The 14,897-nt window shown below is 43.2% G+C and overlaps 1 protein-coding gene across 2 annotated transcripts in view; it reads left to right on the top strand.

Moving 5' to 3' along the window:
* The first annotated feature begins 560 nt into the window (after positions 1 to 560).
* LOC116400360 (anion exchange protein 2-like) overlaps positions 561 to 14,897 on the top strand; it is an 18,343-nt gene continuing 4,006 nt past the window's right edge. The window contains exons 1-13 of one of the 2 annotated variants that reach the window (XM_031878152.1): positions 561 to 639; positions 726 to 826; positions 2,840 to 2,982; positions 4,449 to 4,629; positions 5,130 to 5,265; positions 6,297 to 6,444; positions 7,300 to 7,396; positions 10,603 to 10,787; positions 10,878 to 11,094; positions 12,735 to 12,938; positions 13,088 to 13,236; positions 14,265 to 14,459; positions 14,576 to 14,785. In XM_031878152.1, the coding sequence (XP_031734012.1) occupies positions 763 to 826; positions 2,840 to 2,982; positions 4,449 to 4,629; positions 5,130 to 5,265; positions 6,297 to 6,444; positions 7,300 to 7,396; positions 10,603 to 10,787; positions 10,878 to 11,094; positions 12,735 to 12,938; positions 13,088 to 13,236; positions 14,265 to 14,459; positions 14,576 to 14,785 (1,929 nt within the window). In that variant the 5' untranslated portion in view covers positions 561 to 639; positions 726 to 762. Of the gene's footprint in view, positions 640 to 725; positions 827 to 2,839; positions 2,983 to 3,227; positions 3,303 to 4,448; positions 4,630 to 5,129; positions 5,266 to 6,296; positions 6,445 to 7,299; positions 7,397 to 10,602; positions 10,788 to 10,877; positions 11,095 to 12,734; positions 12,939 to 13,087; positions 13,237 to 14,264; positions 14,460 to 14,575; positions 14,786 to 14,897 lie in introns of those variants that run through there. The other variant, XM_031878153.1, reaches the window with a different exon arrangement.

The following is a 14,897-nucleotide window of genomic DNA, read 5'->3' on the forward strand; positions in this document are numbered from 1 at the left end:
GGGCATTCAGGGACTGTATCTCCTCCTCTCTTCTCCAGTCTCCGGCTCCTGTTCCTCCTCCACGGGGCCACATCGATGAAGAAGAGGAGGACCTGAACAAGGTCTTTGATGTTCAGGGTTTTCAGCAGATTCTGGGTCCTGCAGCTCGCAGCCCACCGGAGAAAAGTAGAGTCTACGATGAGCAGGACTTTGAGGGTAGGGAACCAGCATGTAGCCTGTGAAGGTTCTGGGTTCTAGTGGTGGGTCTATGAGGTGGTTTTAGGGGGTCTGTGAGGTGGTTTCAGGGGGTCTGTGAGGTGGTTTCAGGGGGTCGATGAGGTGGTTTTAGGGGGTCTGTGAGGTGGTTTCAGAGGGTCCGTGAGGTGGTTTTAGGGGGTCTCTGAGGTGGTCTCAGGGGGTCTTGAGGGACGTTCAGGGTCCTCGGTCCTAATGAAATCCTCCTGCTGCAGATCACCGTCACTTCTCCCTCCACGTCCATCAGACTCTCTCTAAACTGCCCGCTGACAGCAGGAGGAAGAGGACCAATGAGGGGAGGAGGGAGGGGAGAAGAGGCTCCGCCCCTAACGCCGCAGCCACCATAGAAGAAGACCAGGAGGAAGAGGAGGAGTCCTACAGTCAGAGTGGAGAGGAGGGGCCAAGGTGAGTCACACACACACACACCTGAAAGGTAAATATGGGACTTCCTCTTTTGAATCCACCTGACGTCTAACTCCTCCCCTTCTCAGTGATGCTCCGACCAAAAGTCTCTCACCCGGTGGCATCATGACGAGAGACGACGGTGACGAGGAAGAAACGCTGATGAGTGTTGACCTGGACGGCATCAAGAGTCAGTGAATATATATATATATATATTATATATAAAATATATATATATATATATTATATATATATATTTACTTTTTATATAAAAGTTGACTTCACATTCTAAACAGCTTCAAGACAAAACTTATAATTATAACATATCACAGTCCCAACATTTCATTCTTCTAATAATGTAATAATAATAATAATAATATAATTATTATATTTATATTATAATATATTAATATATAATTATAATATAATTATATAATTATAATTATTACATTACATTACAGTCATTTAGCAGACACTTTTATCCAAAGCGACTTACAATCAGATTCTATCACATTAACACACCGTAGGCTCAGCTACGGGACCAGTTTTGTGGTTAAGTGTCTTGTTCAAGGACACATCGACATGCGACTAGCGGAGCCGGAGCCGGGGATCGAACCGCCGATCCTCTGATTAAGGACGGCCCTACTCTCCACTTAGCTACAGTCTCCCCTTTATAATTATAATATAATATATAATGTAATTAATATAATAATAATAATAATAATAATAATTATAATGATAATAATAATAAACCAGAGACCTGTAACAACTTCCTGGATCCTCTAGTTTCTTCTGGCCCCACCTTCAGGTCAACGTGTTAATGTGTGTGTTAATGATCAGATTGTTTACTGATAATTAGCTAATGTAAGCATGCTAACGTGCTAAACTAAGATCAGCAGGTTCGCGTCGTCATTGTAAGTACAGTTTGCAGACTCTCTCCCAGCATGCACTGGGGCACTCTGACTTGAAGACACACTGAAGGTTTCCCAACATGAAAGAGCTTTCTGTCACTTCTTGGTCTTTATCATGTGACCTGAACACAACGCGGTCCTCCTACACGCTGAGCCCACGGCCTCTATCTATTGTTTCTGTGTGAGTGTGGTTCTGGTCCTGGTCCTGGTCCTGGTTTAAAGGACTCTGTCGGTCTCTCGGATCAACATGAATCCCGTATTTCTCCTCTCGTGTGTGTTGTGTGACAGAAGGAGGATCTCAGTGAGTACTTTTAACTCTTAAAGTTAAACTTAATAAACACAGAGCTGCTTTTAAACAATAACAAATAGTGAAGAAAAACTTTAGACACAGAAAGTAGAAGACAGGAAGACGTCTTCTAAAAGTTACTACGAGGTTCAACGTAGTCCCAACTCAAAAAAATGAGTTTGTTCAACTAAACCTCAGTAAATGGACTTAAATTCAACCGCTGTGATAAAATAATCTGTTACAAGTAAAAGTCCTGATTCAGAACATATGAAAGAGTGAGACAGGTAGAGGGAGACAGGTAGAGGGAGACATGTAGAGGGAGACAGGTAGAGGGCGCCGGTCAGCTGACTCTCACTGCTGGAATGTGATTCGCCGATTAGTTCCAGGAAAACAAACAAGAAAGTATGTGAAAAAAAGTCGTGTTTGAGAGAAAATCTCATTTTTACAGAAACCTGAAACTCACCTGCAGATTACAGTGAGTGTGTGTGTGTGTGTGTGTGTAGGTGTGTGTATGTGTGTTTTTAGCTTATTGGATAAATCAGAATTCGCGTCTCTTCTTACAGATTCTTCATTGAAGTTCAATCGAGCATGAAACTCTGTTAAACCGCAGAAAGTTCCCATGAGACCACAGCGTGTGTGTGAGGAAATTTTGGAGGGTCTTCACTTCTTCAAAGGCCAGTTTGAGGGTTCAGACTTGGTTTTAAGGTTCAGGGTCAAGTATTTAGTTGTGAAGGTCTACGTTAAGGTAATGGTCCTCACAAAGACAGAAGTACAGGGATGTGTGTATGTGTGTGTCACATTGCGGGGCCTCATCTTCTCTATGGGGACAAAATGTCCCCATAACGTAAATTATCACATCTTAGGGTGAAGACCTGGTTTAAAGTTCGGGGTCAGGGTTATAGTAAGTCTCCAGGAAATGAATGTAAGTCAATGTAATGTCCTCACAAGTCATGTAAACATGTGTGTGTGGGTCAGGATTTAACCTCATGCCCCCGCTGACACTCAGGTCACCGATTGGACGACGTTCCGACAGTGAGGCGTCACCTGGTGAAGCGGAGCTCCAGAGGGCCGATCGTTCACGTCACCAAAGACCCGATCAGAACACAGTCTCACCTCCAACACCTGCTGCCAGACCGAACCCCTCACGAGGTCTCACTCTTTAACTACATTCAAACCAGTCTCACCTCTCAATGTTTGTGTTGAACTGATTCAAGAGTTTTGAGTAAAACTGAAGACGTGATTCTGATGAAAGAAAACTACACAAACTGAAATGAGGCTGACAGGAGACGGGAGGTTAATCCTGGTGGTGAATGGGTGATACACTAGACTCAAGACAGGTAGAGTCAGACAGGTAGAGTCACACAGGTAGAGTCACACAGGTAGAGTGAGGTAAACTCAGAGGTCCGTCTCTCTCTCTCTCAGTCTGTCTCAGGATGGTGGTCTTGGACCTAAAGAGTCGACACAGAAAGGTACCAGCTGGTTTTTCTTTGGTTTAGTCTTAACGAGTGGTTTAGTCTGATTTATTTTGGTTTCTGTTTGAGTTTCCATTGTTCAGTTTAAATCATTATGAGTGGAGTTCTGTCAGGTTTTTGGTTTGAGTGTTTTTATTGTATTTATTGTAAAACACATTCAAAACCTGATTTGACTTTAAGATGATAAACCTGATTTGACTTTAAGATGTGTCTGAATCTGGTTTTTATTTATCTTGTAAACTGGGTCCTGATTTGAATAATTGCATGCTCATTATGAAGTATTTCACTACACAATTGGGAGAAAAAAGTTGTCGCCTTGATTTGGGTGTTTTTTTTGTCTTTATGGAACTAAATGGATTTATGGAAACACGGTGACCTGAAGACATTCTGACAGGAAACATTTAACACACGTCTGATCAGCTGTTTCTGTTGAGGGGCGTCTTTATGGATTTACATTTATATTGTGTTCGTCTCCACACAACTGGTCTCTAAAGGTGTGAGGACTCTGGTCTCTATAGGTTTTGAGGACTCTCTGGTCTCTATAGGTTTAAAGGACTCTCTGGTCTCTATAGGTTTAAAGGACTCTCTGGTCTCTAGGTTTAAAGGACTCTCTGGTCTCTATAGGTTTAAAGGACTCTCTGGTCTCTAGGTTTAAAGGACTCTCTGGTATCTATAGGTTTAGAGAACTCTCTGGTCTCTATAGGTTTAGAGGACTCTCTGGTCTCTAGGTTTAAAGGACTCTCTGGTCTCTATAGGTTTAAAAGGACTCTCTGGTCTCTATAGGTTTAAAGGACTCTCTGGTCTCTAGGTTTAAAGGACTCTCTGGTCTCTATAGGTTTAAAGGACTCTCTGGCCTCTATAGGTTTAGAGGACTCTCTGGCCTCTATAGGTTTAGAGGACTCTCTGGTCTCTATAGGTTTAAAGGACTCTCTGGTCTCTATAGGTTTAAAGGACTCTCTGGTCTCTATAGGTTAAAAGGACTCTCTGGTCTCTATAGGTTTAGAGGACTCTCTGGTCTCTATAGGTTTAGAGGACTCTCTGGTCTCTATAGGTTTAAAGGACTCTCTGGTCTCTATAGGTTTAGAGGTCTGAGGATTTAATGTCCTCCTAAGTGACATAGACAAGTTTTTCCCGTGTGTCCAGGTGTTCGTGGAGCTGAACGAGCTGGTGATCGACAGGAACCAGGAGCTTCAGTGGAGAGAGACGGCTCGATGGATCAAGTTTGAGGAGGAGGTGGAGGAGGAGACGGAGCGCTGGGGGAGACCTCACGTTGCTTCGCTGTCCTTCCGCTCGCTGCTGGAGCTACGAAAAACCATCTCCCACGGTGAGAGGAGGCTCTCTGCTGCCCCCCCGGTGGAGAAAACACAGCACAGCACCACAGTTTAAACGTCCCTTTAAACCACATTGATTCATTTTTATAAATCAGTGTGTAGCCAGAGATGCCCTATTTCTTCCTTTAATTTAAATAATTAAACCCCCGAAAAAAAGACCATAATTTTTCTATTCTGGGTGTAAATTTAGATGTTTAATAGTTATAGGGTGCCAGCTCTAGCAAAAAAAAAAAGGGATAAATTAAGGGAGGGTTGTCATGACTGTTTTTTCCAATATATATTAATCCATTTTTCATCTGACTGGAGGAGATTATGTAATTTAAGGGGATTGATAGAGTCCTGTAGACCCGGTAGGAGCGAAAAAGACTTCAGCACGAGGAGCTCAAGCTTCTTAAATGGAAATAAAGTGAAATAATACCAGTATACTGATGACAGGGTGATGTGATGTTAGTGTGTGATGTCAGTGTGTGATGTCACGGCGTTGTGTTTTCAGGAGCAGTGCTTCTGGATCTGAAACAGAAGACTCTTCCGGGCATCGCTCAGCAAGTGGTGGAGCAGATGGTGATCTCAGATCAGATCAAAGCTGAAGACCGAGCCAACGTCCTCCGAGCTCTGCTGCTCAAACACAGGTTCATGGATGCACTTAATGATTCATCCATCAAATGATTCATCCATCTAATGATTCATCCATCTCATAATTGATCCACCTAATGATTCATCCACCTAATGACTCATTGATCATCTAATGATTCATCCATTCAACCGAATGACTCATCCATCTAATGACTCATCCATCTAATGATTCATCCATCTCATAATTCATCCACCTAATGATTCATCCACCTAATGATTCATCCACCTAATGATTCATCCACCTAATAATTCATCCATCTAATGACTCATTGATCCATCTAATGATTGATCCATCTAATGATTCATTCATCTAATGACTCATTGATCCATCTAATGATTCATCCATCTACCTAATGACTCATCCATATAATGATGCATCTATCTAATGACTCATTGATCTATCTAATGATTCATCCATCTAATGATTCATTCATCTAATGACTCATTGATCCATCTAATGATTCATCCATCGACCTAATGACTCATCCATCTAATGATTCATTCATGTATTGACTCATTGATCCATCTAATGATTCATCCATCGACCTAATGACTCATCCATCTAATGATACATCCATCGAATGACTCATTGATCCATCTAATGATTCATCCATCTAATAATTCATACACCGAATGATTCATCCATCTGATTCATCCACCCAATGACTCATTGATCCATCTAATAATTCATTCATCTAATGACTAATTGATCCATCTAATGATTCATCCACCTAATGATTCATCCATCTAATGATTCATCCATCTAATGATTCATCCACCTAATCACTCATTGATCCACCTAATGATTCATGCATCCACCTAATGATTCATTGATCAGCTAATGATTCATTGATCAGCTAATGATTCATCCATCTAATGATTCATCCATCCACTGACTCATTGATCCACCTGATTCATGCATCCACCTAATGATTCATTGATCCATCTAATGATTCATCATCCACTGACTCATCCATCAACAGGACCATATGTTTCATAAATGTATTTCTCTATTTTTCTTCACCAGTCACCCCAGTGATGAGAAAGATCACAGCTTGTTTAGCAAGTACATCTCTGCAGCCAACATGGCCACATTGACGGACAGACACAACTGCCAATCAGAGCCCTCCATCAATGTAACGAATCACAGAGAGGCTGACAGAGAGAAGTCCAAAGTAAGAAGAGACCGGTTACAGGCTCAAAGTTTGATAATAATGTAAAGCTTCAGTGGAGGTCAAATGAACCAATCAAAGCAGAAGTGATAACAGCTGTTTCCTGTTTTGGGGGTCATGTGACCAAGAGACAGCCTGAATGAAATAGCACTAAGTCCACTGTACACTGTATGTGTGTGAGTGTGGCTGAAGCATTGAGGTGTTACATTTTACTAATTTAGCAGCCAGCTAGTTTGCTAGCTTCCGTGCTACTTCAACCATGCTTTCATGCTAACGTTCCACTGTTTACAGAAAATGAGCCCAACTGCAGGTTGGTGAGTCTACGGTTCCTCTGCCTCAATCCTCACCGCTAAGAGACGCCTTTGCCTGGAGGAGAGCAGGCGGGAGCCCCAAAGTCTAGCTAAATTAGCTAACTAGACAGCTCTAGTGATGGACGAGCTAGCTAGCTAACTAGCCAGCTCTAGCGATGGACAAGCTAGCCAGCTAACTCGACAACTCTAGTGATGGACAAGCTAGCTAGGTAACAAGCCAGATCTAGTGATGGACAAGCTAGCTAGCTAATTAGCCAGCTCTAGTGATGGACAAGCTAGCCAGCTAACTAGACAACTCTAGTGATGGATAAGCTAGCTAGGTAACAAGCCAGATCTAGTGATGGACAAGCTAGCCAGCTAACAAGAAAAAAACAACCCAACAAAACTTGTCAGACAGCATTAACTTACGTGTTCAGAGAATTATTCTGCCTCGATCTAAGCTCTGGCCACAAAAATAGGTCATTGTGTTTACTAACAGAAAATAGGTCTATATATGTATTCTATATATATACAGTATATATATTTATGAGTGTGTATGTGTGTTCAGAAGGAAGCCCTGCCCATCAGCCTCTCCAGATCCAAACATGAAGTGAAGCTGATGGAGAAGATTCCAGAGAGAGCTGAGGCCACCGTTGTCCTCGTGGGTACGCATCACATACGACATCATCACATACGACATTATCACATAAGACATCGTCACCTTCAATCCTGTGTCCTATTCAACCCAGCGAGGCTTTCACATTAACTAGGCTCCTGGACTGTGTCAATGCTATCAGAGACTGGACGGCAGAAAACTACTTCCAACTTAACGACAGTAAGACGGAGGTTCTAGTTATTGCACTGGATGAGTTTGTCCGTATGATCAAGCAGAGTATTGGTCCACTCTCCTCTGCTGCCCATTGCAACCTGCGCAATCTAAGGATTTTCTTTGATCGATCCATGTCGTTTGACCCCCATGTTAAGCAGCTGTCCAGATCCTGTTTCTTCCACCTAAGAAATATCAGTAAACTGAGATCTGTAGTATCAACACCTGAACTAGAGATGATCATACACACATTTATCTCTTCACGCATCGACTACTGTAACACACTTTTCTCATCACTCAGTGTATCTGCTCTTAACCGTTTGCAGGTAATCCAAAACGCTGCCGCCAGATTACTCACCAGGACAAATCGACGGTCTCACATCACCCCCGTACTCAGATCTCTCCACTGGCTCCCTGTAGCATTTAGGATACACTTTAAAATTGTCACTCTCATTTACAGAGCACTACACGGTCAGGCTCCTACTTATGTAGCTGATCTACTTCACCCTTATTCACCCGCCCGCACTCTCAGGTCAAACGCTCTAGGTCTTCTGTCTGTCCCACGCACACGATTTAAGACCCGTGGTGACCGAGCTTTTGAGGCAGTAGCACCAAGGCTGTGGAATGCTTTGCCTGCACCTCTACACTTTGCAGATTCTGTGAATGCATTCAGAAATCAGCTCAAATCTCACCTCTTTAGACTGGCGTTTGGGTAAAACCCATGTCCTAGACCTGCTTTTAAACCATGTTTTAATTTGGTATTTTGTGTGTATGTAAATTGTTGGCCCTATGGTCACATTGTGTTTTTAGGGCCTGAGCAACCGACAACGTCAGGCCGGCGAGGCCCTATTGAAACTGTAGGGGTTATTCTTATGATTTATATTTTTGTGGGGATGGAGCTTGTAGGGGTACTTGCCATGCATGAAAACGCACCAATTTTGGACACCTGTCAGGTCTGGTGTAGAAACTCTGCTGCCAAAATTTGCATATTTGTGTGTAAAAAAATGGCTCTCTAGTGCCCCCTACAAATTGGACTGGCGACGCCTCGGCCAGTATGTCCTATTTACTTGAAATTCGACACGCATGTCCGAATCCGCTAGATCTACAAAAAAGCCAATCAGACCCCTAAGCTCCGCCTACTTAGATTTTCCGCCATATTGAATTAAGTGTAAAACACATTTTTGCATACTCCTCCTACATGCTTCGTCCGATTACTACCAAATTTGCTGTGGATCATTACTGGATCTACGTTATCAAAATGTATTAAAAGCTTTTTGATATCTATTTTCGTTTACAAGATATGGATCAATAAACGTCTTAGGGGCGTGGCTTAATATAATTACACATAACTTCTCAATCGTTTGTCCTAAAATTACCAAAGTTTCAGCATATGTGCACATTGCATCCTGTAACATACCCTGAGATTTGTTTTGCATTCAACCACTAGGGGGCGCTACAGTAAACCCGCGAAGTTGTGCTTTTTGTCACTTTTTGCAGATTTCAGCCTTCCTACTTTAACAAACTCCTCCTACAGATTTTAAGCAATCAACTTCTTCTTTGGTCAGGATGCTCTTAAGATCTTTGTGATTAAAAGTTATCAAAATCGAGAGTTTTCATTGAAGAACCTTGACGTGGCATGGCGGCCATTTTGCCTCATTGTTTATGAAAAAATAAGTTGTTATAAGTTGTTATAACTCCAAGGTACATTATCCAATCCGCACAAAACGTCTTATGCATGATGCTACTTCAAACCTAAACATACTTCAATTGAAAAAAATTCAATAACTCATAGCGCCACCTACTGGCTAAAGGAAATGTCATATTTTATACTTTTATTTGTACCTCCTAGCCAGGTGACTTGATGAGTCTCAAATTTGGTAAGGATAGCCTTAAGACATTGATGATGCATCATCATGAATATTGTGAGTTTTCGTTGAATGCTGTTGCTGTGGCGACGCATCGTTCACCTTGAAAAAGGAAGCTGATGGTTTAGTGGGTTGTGATGCTCAAAAACTCATGGAACTTTGTACATGTGTCATATGTCATAGGAAGACATAGTGTATATGGGTTTTTGGCTTGGCCGTTCTAAATTGCCTCTATAGCACCCCCTACAATATTTCAAAAGAGCAGCCCCAGTGCTACGTTTAAGCTACATGTATGAAACTTGGAAGGTACATGTATCCTATGGAGACTTAAAAATAAGTCTCTTGGGACCATGCTCTAAACGCTACCAGAAGTCGGCAAATTTCATTTTTGTGTAATTTTTCCATAGAATTTGGCCTATTTCTAGTCGCTATACTTTAACGAACTCCTCCTAGGGACTTTGTCTGATCCTCTTCAAGTTTGGTCAGTACAATCTCAAGACCATTGTGATTAAAAGTTATCAAAAGCTTTACCTTTGACGTAATGGCTTAGCCATAGCGGGTGGCTAATTTACGTGATTCCCCATGAAAAAAGCTGATGTAACTCAGCTGGACTTGTTCCAAACGGTCCCAAACTTCTCATGCTTGATAAAACTCATGGCCTGAGGATGTCTACAAGCTAATTTCCCCTAATACTCACAGCGCCACCTGCTGGCGAAAGGAAATCTGGATTTTGTGATAAACACTTCCGATTTACATGACTTTTACACCATGTGGTTTACATTTGACACAGAGCTACATGATGCATGTTTGCACGTGTTCTGTAGCGCCAGGCAGCGGATACAGGAAGCATCGGACTATTTGCAAAGCATCATTTCCAGCATCAGGCGGTTCACGCCGGATTAAAAACGTCTCGCTCGCGGACGCGCCGTCCGACGGTTGTGGACGTTCTCGGCCGCGCAGGCCAGAGTCCCGCCGGCACGCCCGACACGCTGGAGGATGCGAGGGCCCGTTCATCGCTGCTCGCAGCTTTAATTTATGTTTGTAATTCTGCCCTGTTAAGCACTTTGTGACTTATGTCTGTAAAAAGCGCTTTATAAATCAATTTTACTTACTTACTTACTTACTATCTGTAGAGCGTGAGAGTCAGTGAGTTTATTGCGTCCCTCTGATGTGTCTGCAGGCAGCGTGGGCTTCCTGGAGCAGCCGTCCATGGCGTTCGTACGGCTGCAGGAGGCGGTCCTGCTGGAGTCCGTCCTGGAGGTCCCTGTTCCTGTGAGGTTCCTCTTCCTCCTGCTGGGCCCGCCTACCGCCAACATTGACTACCACCAGATTGGACGCTCCATATCCACGCTCATGTCAGACAAGGTGCGTCCCACCAGATGGTGCCATGTCGTGTCTACTGTCTTGAACTAATGAGGTCAAATTAATTCTGCTACTCTGTCCGCTTCCCTTTAGCTCTTCCACGAGGCGGCGTACCAGGCCGACGACCGCCAAGACCTGCTGACGGCCATCAACCGGTTCTTGGACTGCAGCGTCGTCCTCCCTCCCTCTGACGTCGGTGACGATGAGCTGCTCCGCTCAGTCGCCCGATTCCAACGAGAAATGCTCCGAAAGAGGGAGGAGCAGAGCAGCAAACTGCAGGAGAAACAGACCGTCGATCAGCCGGACGAAGGTCGGTTATCTCTTCTGTTAATGTTGTTATTAAGTGTGTTTGGGGTATTTTAGCCTTTATTAGATAAGAGATGAGAGGAGAGAGTCAGGAGATGACTTATGGCGAAAGTACCAAATCATGATTACATGAACAGCATCTTCTGGCCACCAGGATACGCCACCAAAAAGAAAATGTGGGCATTTCAACATCTTAAATTTGTCCCAAAATGATTGTTTGCATCTTGACAAGTTGGAAGTTTAACATTAAGTTGTTTCAAATGTTGGTTTCTCTGAGTCTCTCCAAGTTGCCTAATCAGCCTTAATAACTGAATTTCAACTTCTTCTGGCAGAAGCTTAAGTCTTACAACTTTAGTCAGTTTTTTCACAAGCAGGTTTGAGCCTTGATGCTAGGGCTGGGCGGTATGACCAAAAATGCATATCACGGTATTTTGTAAGATTCTGGTGGTTTCACGTTATATCACAGTATTTTTTTTTTCACGTTAAAGCATTAATTAATTAACGCTGAAAAGAAACGGCCGGCCAGCGAGTGGTGAACAGCTGTTTGTGTGGCGTGTCTTCCATTCCGTCACTTCCTGTTTCCTTCACCTACATTCCCCTGGGTCCTAAGTCCCTGCATGTACAGCTTCTTATCACCCTCCATGTACCAACGTACATTTATAACAAATACCACACATATTATGGTAATCAGCGTTGCAATGTGTCTGACCTAAATACCTTTTGTTGTTCAGTCTGTGTTCATCCTGCATCGCTCTTTTCTGTTCTTTAATGTAACATTACTGGAGCGACAGAGCCTCTCCCAGCTGTAAGCAGACTGTTGTTAGCGAGCTTTACCCAGCATGCAGTTTCGACGGGGCAATTTTATAAATGTACAATTATTAGTGTTACAAATTGTTTATGTGTCACAAACTGTTGTGTCGTGGTGTTTTGCTCTGTTAAAGAGCATTAGTTGTGGGTTGTTAATTGTTGTTATAAAGTTATGACCATGACTAGGGTTCCCTCTCAATACAGGTAAGAGAACTAGCTCTGACCGTAACACTACCAGCGGCGAACAATATATTTTGCTGCCTGTTGAAGAGCGACAGAAGTTGTTACGGCTGTGCACCAGTATGATGGTATATGAAAAATTCATATCGTATGGGAAATTAAAATCGGTATACCGCCCAGCCCTACTTGATGCCATTCTCTAAAGAATATCTAATAGACTTCAGATCAAAAATACTGAGTGCTGAGTGATTCAAGATAAAAGTAGATTAAGGGCTCAAACAGTTTGAAGTAGTAATCTTGCTGAATCTCGGTGGAAGTCCGAGATGTTTGCAAGGTTAATCAGCGTGTCATCAGCAGAGCAGTGAATGTTTCTCTCATATTTTAAACCTCCGCCAAGGAGGTTGTGTTTCCGGTTTGGTTTGTTTGCCAGCAGGATTACTGAAAAATTACTGGCCAGTTTTTCACGAAACTTGGTGGATGGATGTAGCATGGGCCTGGGAAGAACTATGGAGACGGCCTTGGCGGAGGTCTGCACTTTGAGAGAGCCTTTCCAGTTTGAGATGAAGTCTAGAGATATCATGAACAATCCTTATGTCATTTTGTGATGTAGCAGCTCAATGACCAGACAGTTATAGAGTCTCACTTCTTTTCTACCAGACTCTCTTGTTCCCTTAAAACCCGGCGACGAGCCCTTGAGGAGATCAGGCCGTCTTTTCGGTGGCCTGATCAAAGATGTGACTCGGCGCTACCCTCAGTACCTCAGCGACATCCGAGATGCCCTGAACCCTCAGTGCATGGCAGCCGTCATCTTCATCTACTTTGCCGCATTGGCGCCCGCCATCACCTTCGGAGGACTTCTGGGTGAGTCTGGACTTCAAGAAACACTGACGGATACCAAACTTCTTGTTGAGATTTGGTTCTCAAATCTCTGCAGGTTGATTGGTGCAAATGGTGCCTCTCAAAGACCCTTGAAGGTTTTTAGAGCTTTGTTCTCTTTTCTTGTGCCTCAGGGGAGAAAACAGAGGGTCTGATTGGTGTGTCGGAGCTGATCGTTGCCACGGCTATGCATGGCATCGTGTTCAGTGTGCTGGGCGCTCAGCCTCTGCTGGTGATCGGCTTCTCCGGACCGCTGCTGGTGTTTGAAGAGGCCTTCTACACGGTAAGCTCACCTGACAGAAACCCACCTGTAACAAAATATTACCTGTTGACAAACGTAACAGCAATGTGTATCTCTAGAAACAGAGTTCTTGCGTCTCTGGGGTCATCTATCCTGAGTGACGAATGTCAAAGAAGGCTTCTAAAAACCCTTTCAGTGGGAGATTGGCTATTAGAGAACCACATTCTGTGTTCCCTGCTGTCATTTCATTTAACTCATTTATCTCCATAACTATGGTAACTCTACCACCTCATCTGAAACTCCTGTGAAACACCTTGTGGTATGCACCAGGGTTCTGTCCTGGGTCCTCTTTTGTTTGCCTTGCATATACTTGGCCTTAAACAGATAATACATATTTAGATTATTTAGAATATAAGTATTTGATTAGGTTCACCCTTCACCTTGGAAATAGCATCTTGATGTAAAAATACTAGGTTTTCAACCACATCTTCTGGCCTTCCTTGATATCAGGTGACCTAAGAATGCACCTTTGGTTGAATGGTGAAGTAGAGATGATGGCTGTCTCTGTTGAAAGATGGACTCTGGTGTTAGATGGGAATGTCCACCCTAAATGACACAGTCAGACCTAAAGTATGTCAGACTCAGGTTATAGAGCCATGTTACCTAGTTAGCAGTGAGATTCACAAAGATATTCAGTTTGGGAAAAAGACAAACCCTCATATCAAATTGGTTCCCTGATTTGGGGTATCAGAATTGGTCCGTAAAAAGCTAAATGTTTGATCACTATATCCCTTGTTTTGAGAATTAGTTTTTGTCTTGTAGTAGTTTGAAGTAGTTTTAAAGGTGTCTCCCAACAAAAATATCTGCTTCAACTACCAAAAGAGGGGTTGTAGCTTTCTGATGAAAGTAGATGTCCCTATCGAAAGGCACTGACTCTTGAGCAGCATATTAAGGGTTCCCTCTTCACCCTGGATCACCCACAAAATGGTCCAGAATGCTGCCTGGAGCAACATATCTTGTTAGCTCACCTGTTCTGCTCCTTGAAACCTACCTGGTGTGTGCACGTGTAGTTTTGTAAAGACAATGGGATCGAGTATCTGCCGGGTCGGGTCTGGATCGGTTTCTGGCTGGTGCTCATCGTCCTCCTCACCGTGGCCTTTGAGGGAAGCATCCTGGTTCGCTTCGTCTCCCGGTTCACTCAAGAGATCTTCTCCTTCCTCATCTCCCTCATCTTCATCTACGAGACCTTCACCAAACTGGTCAAGGTGAGGTCAGAGGTCCCACAGGTCCACAACCAGCCTGATGAAATAGTTGTAAGATCATTTAGATAATTTGCAGATGCGACATTGAGGTTTTTCTCCTTTGTTTTTGTCTTTTCTAGATATTTCAGGAGCATCCTCTCCAAAATTGTTTCCATGGAAACAACACAGTATCTCCGTCTCTGTGCAACTACACTGCCGCTGCCGGGAATTCTGAGAAGGTTGTTGGAGAACCCAACACAGCTCTGCTGTCATTTGTTCTCATGGTGGGAACGTATTTTATCGCCTTCTACCTGCGCAAGTTCAAGAACAGCTCCTTCTTCCCCGGCAGGGTCAGTAAATACAAGTACAGGTACAGATATGAGTACACAACCTAGATAAAGGTACAGGTACATACGTATACAGGTACACAGGTATGTACAGATAAAGGTACAGGTGCATATG

The sequence above is a fragment of the Anarrhichthys ocellatus genome, unplaced genomic scaffold (genome assembly GCF_004355925.1).
Source record: "Anarrhichthys ocellatus isolate YVR2014 unplaced genomic scaffold, GSC_Weel_1.0 scaffold164, whole genome shotgun sequence".
In the NCBI taxonomy this organism is placed as follows: domain Eukaryota; kingdom Metazoa; phylum Chordata; class Actinopteri; order Perciformes; family Anarhichadidae; genus Anarrhichthys; species Anarrhichthys ocellatus.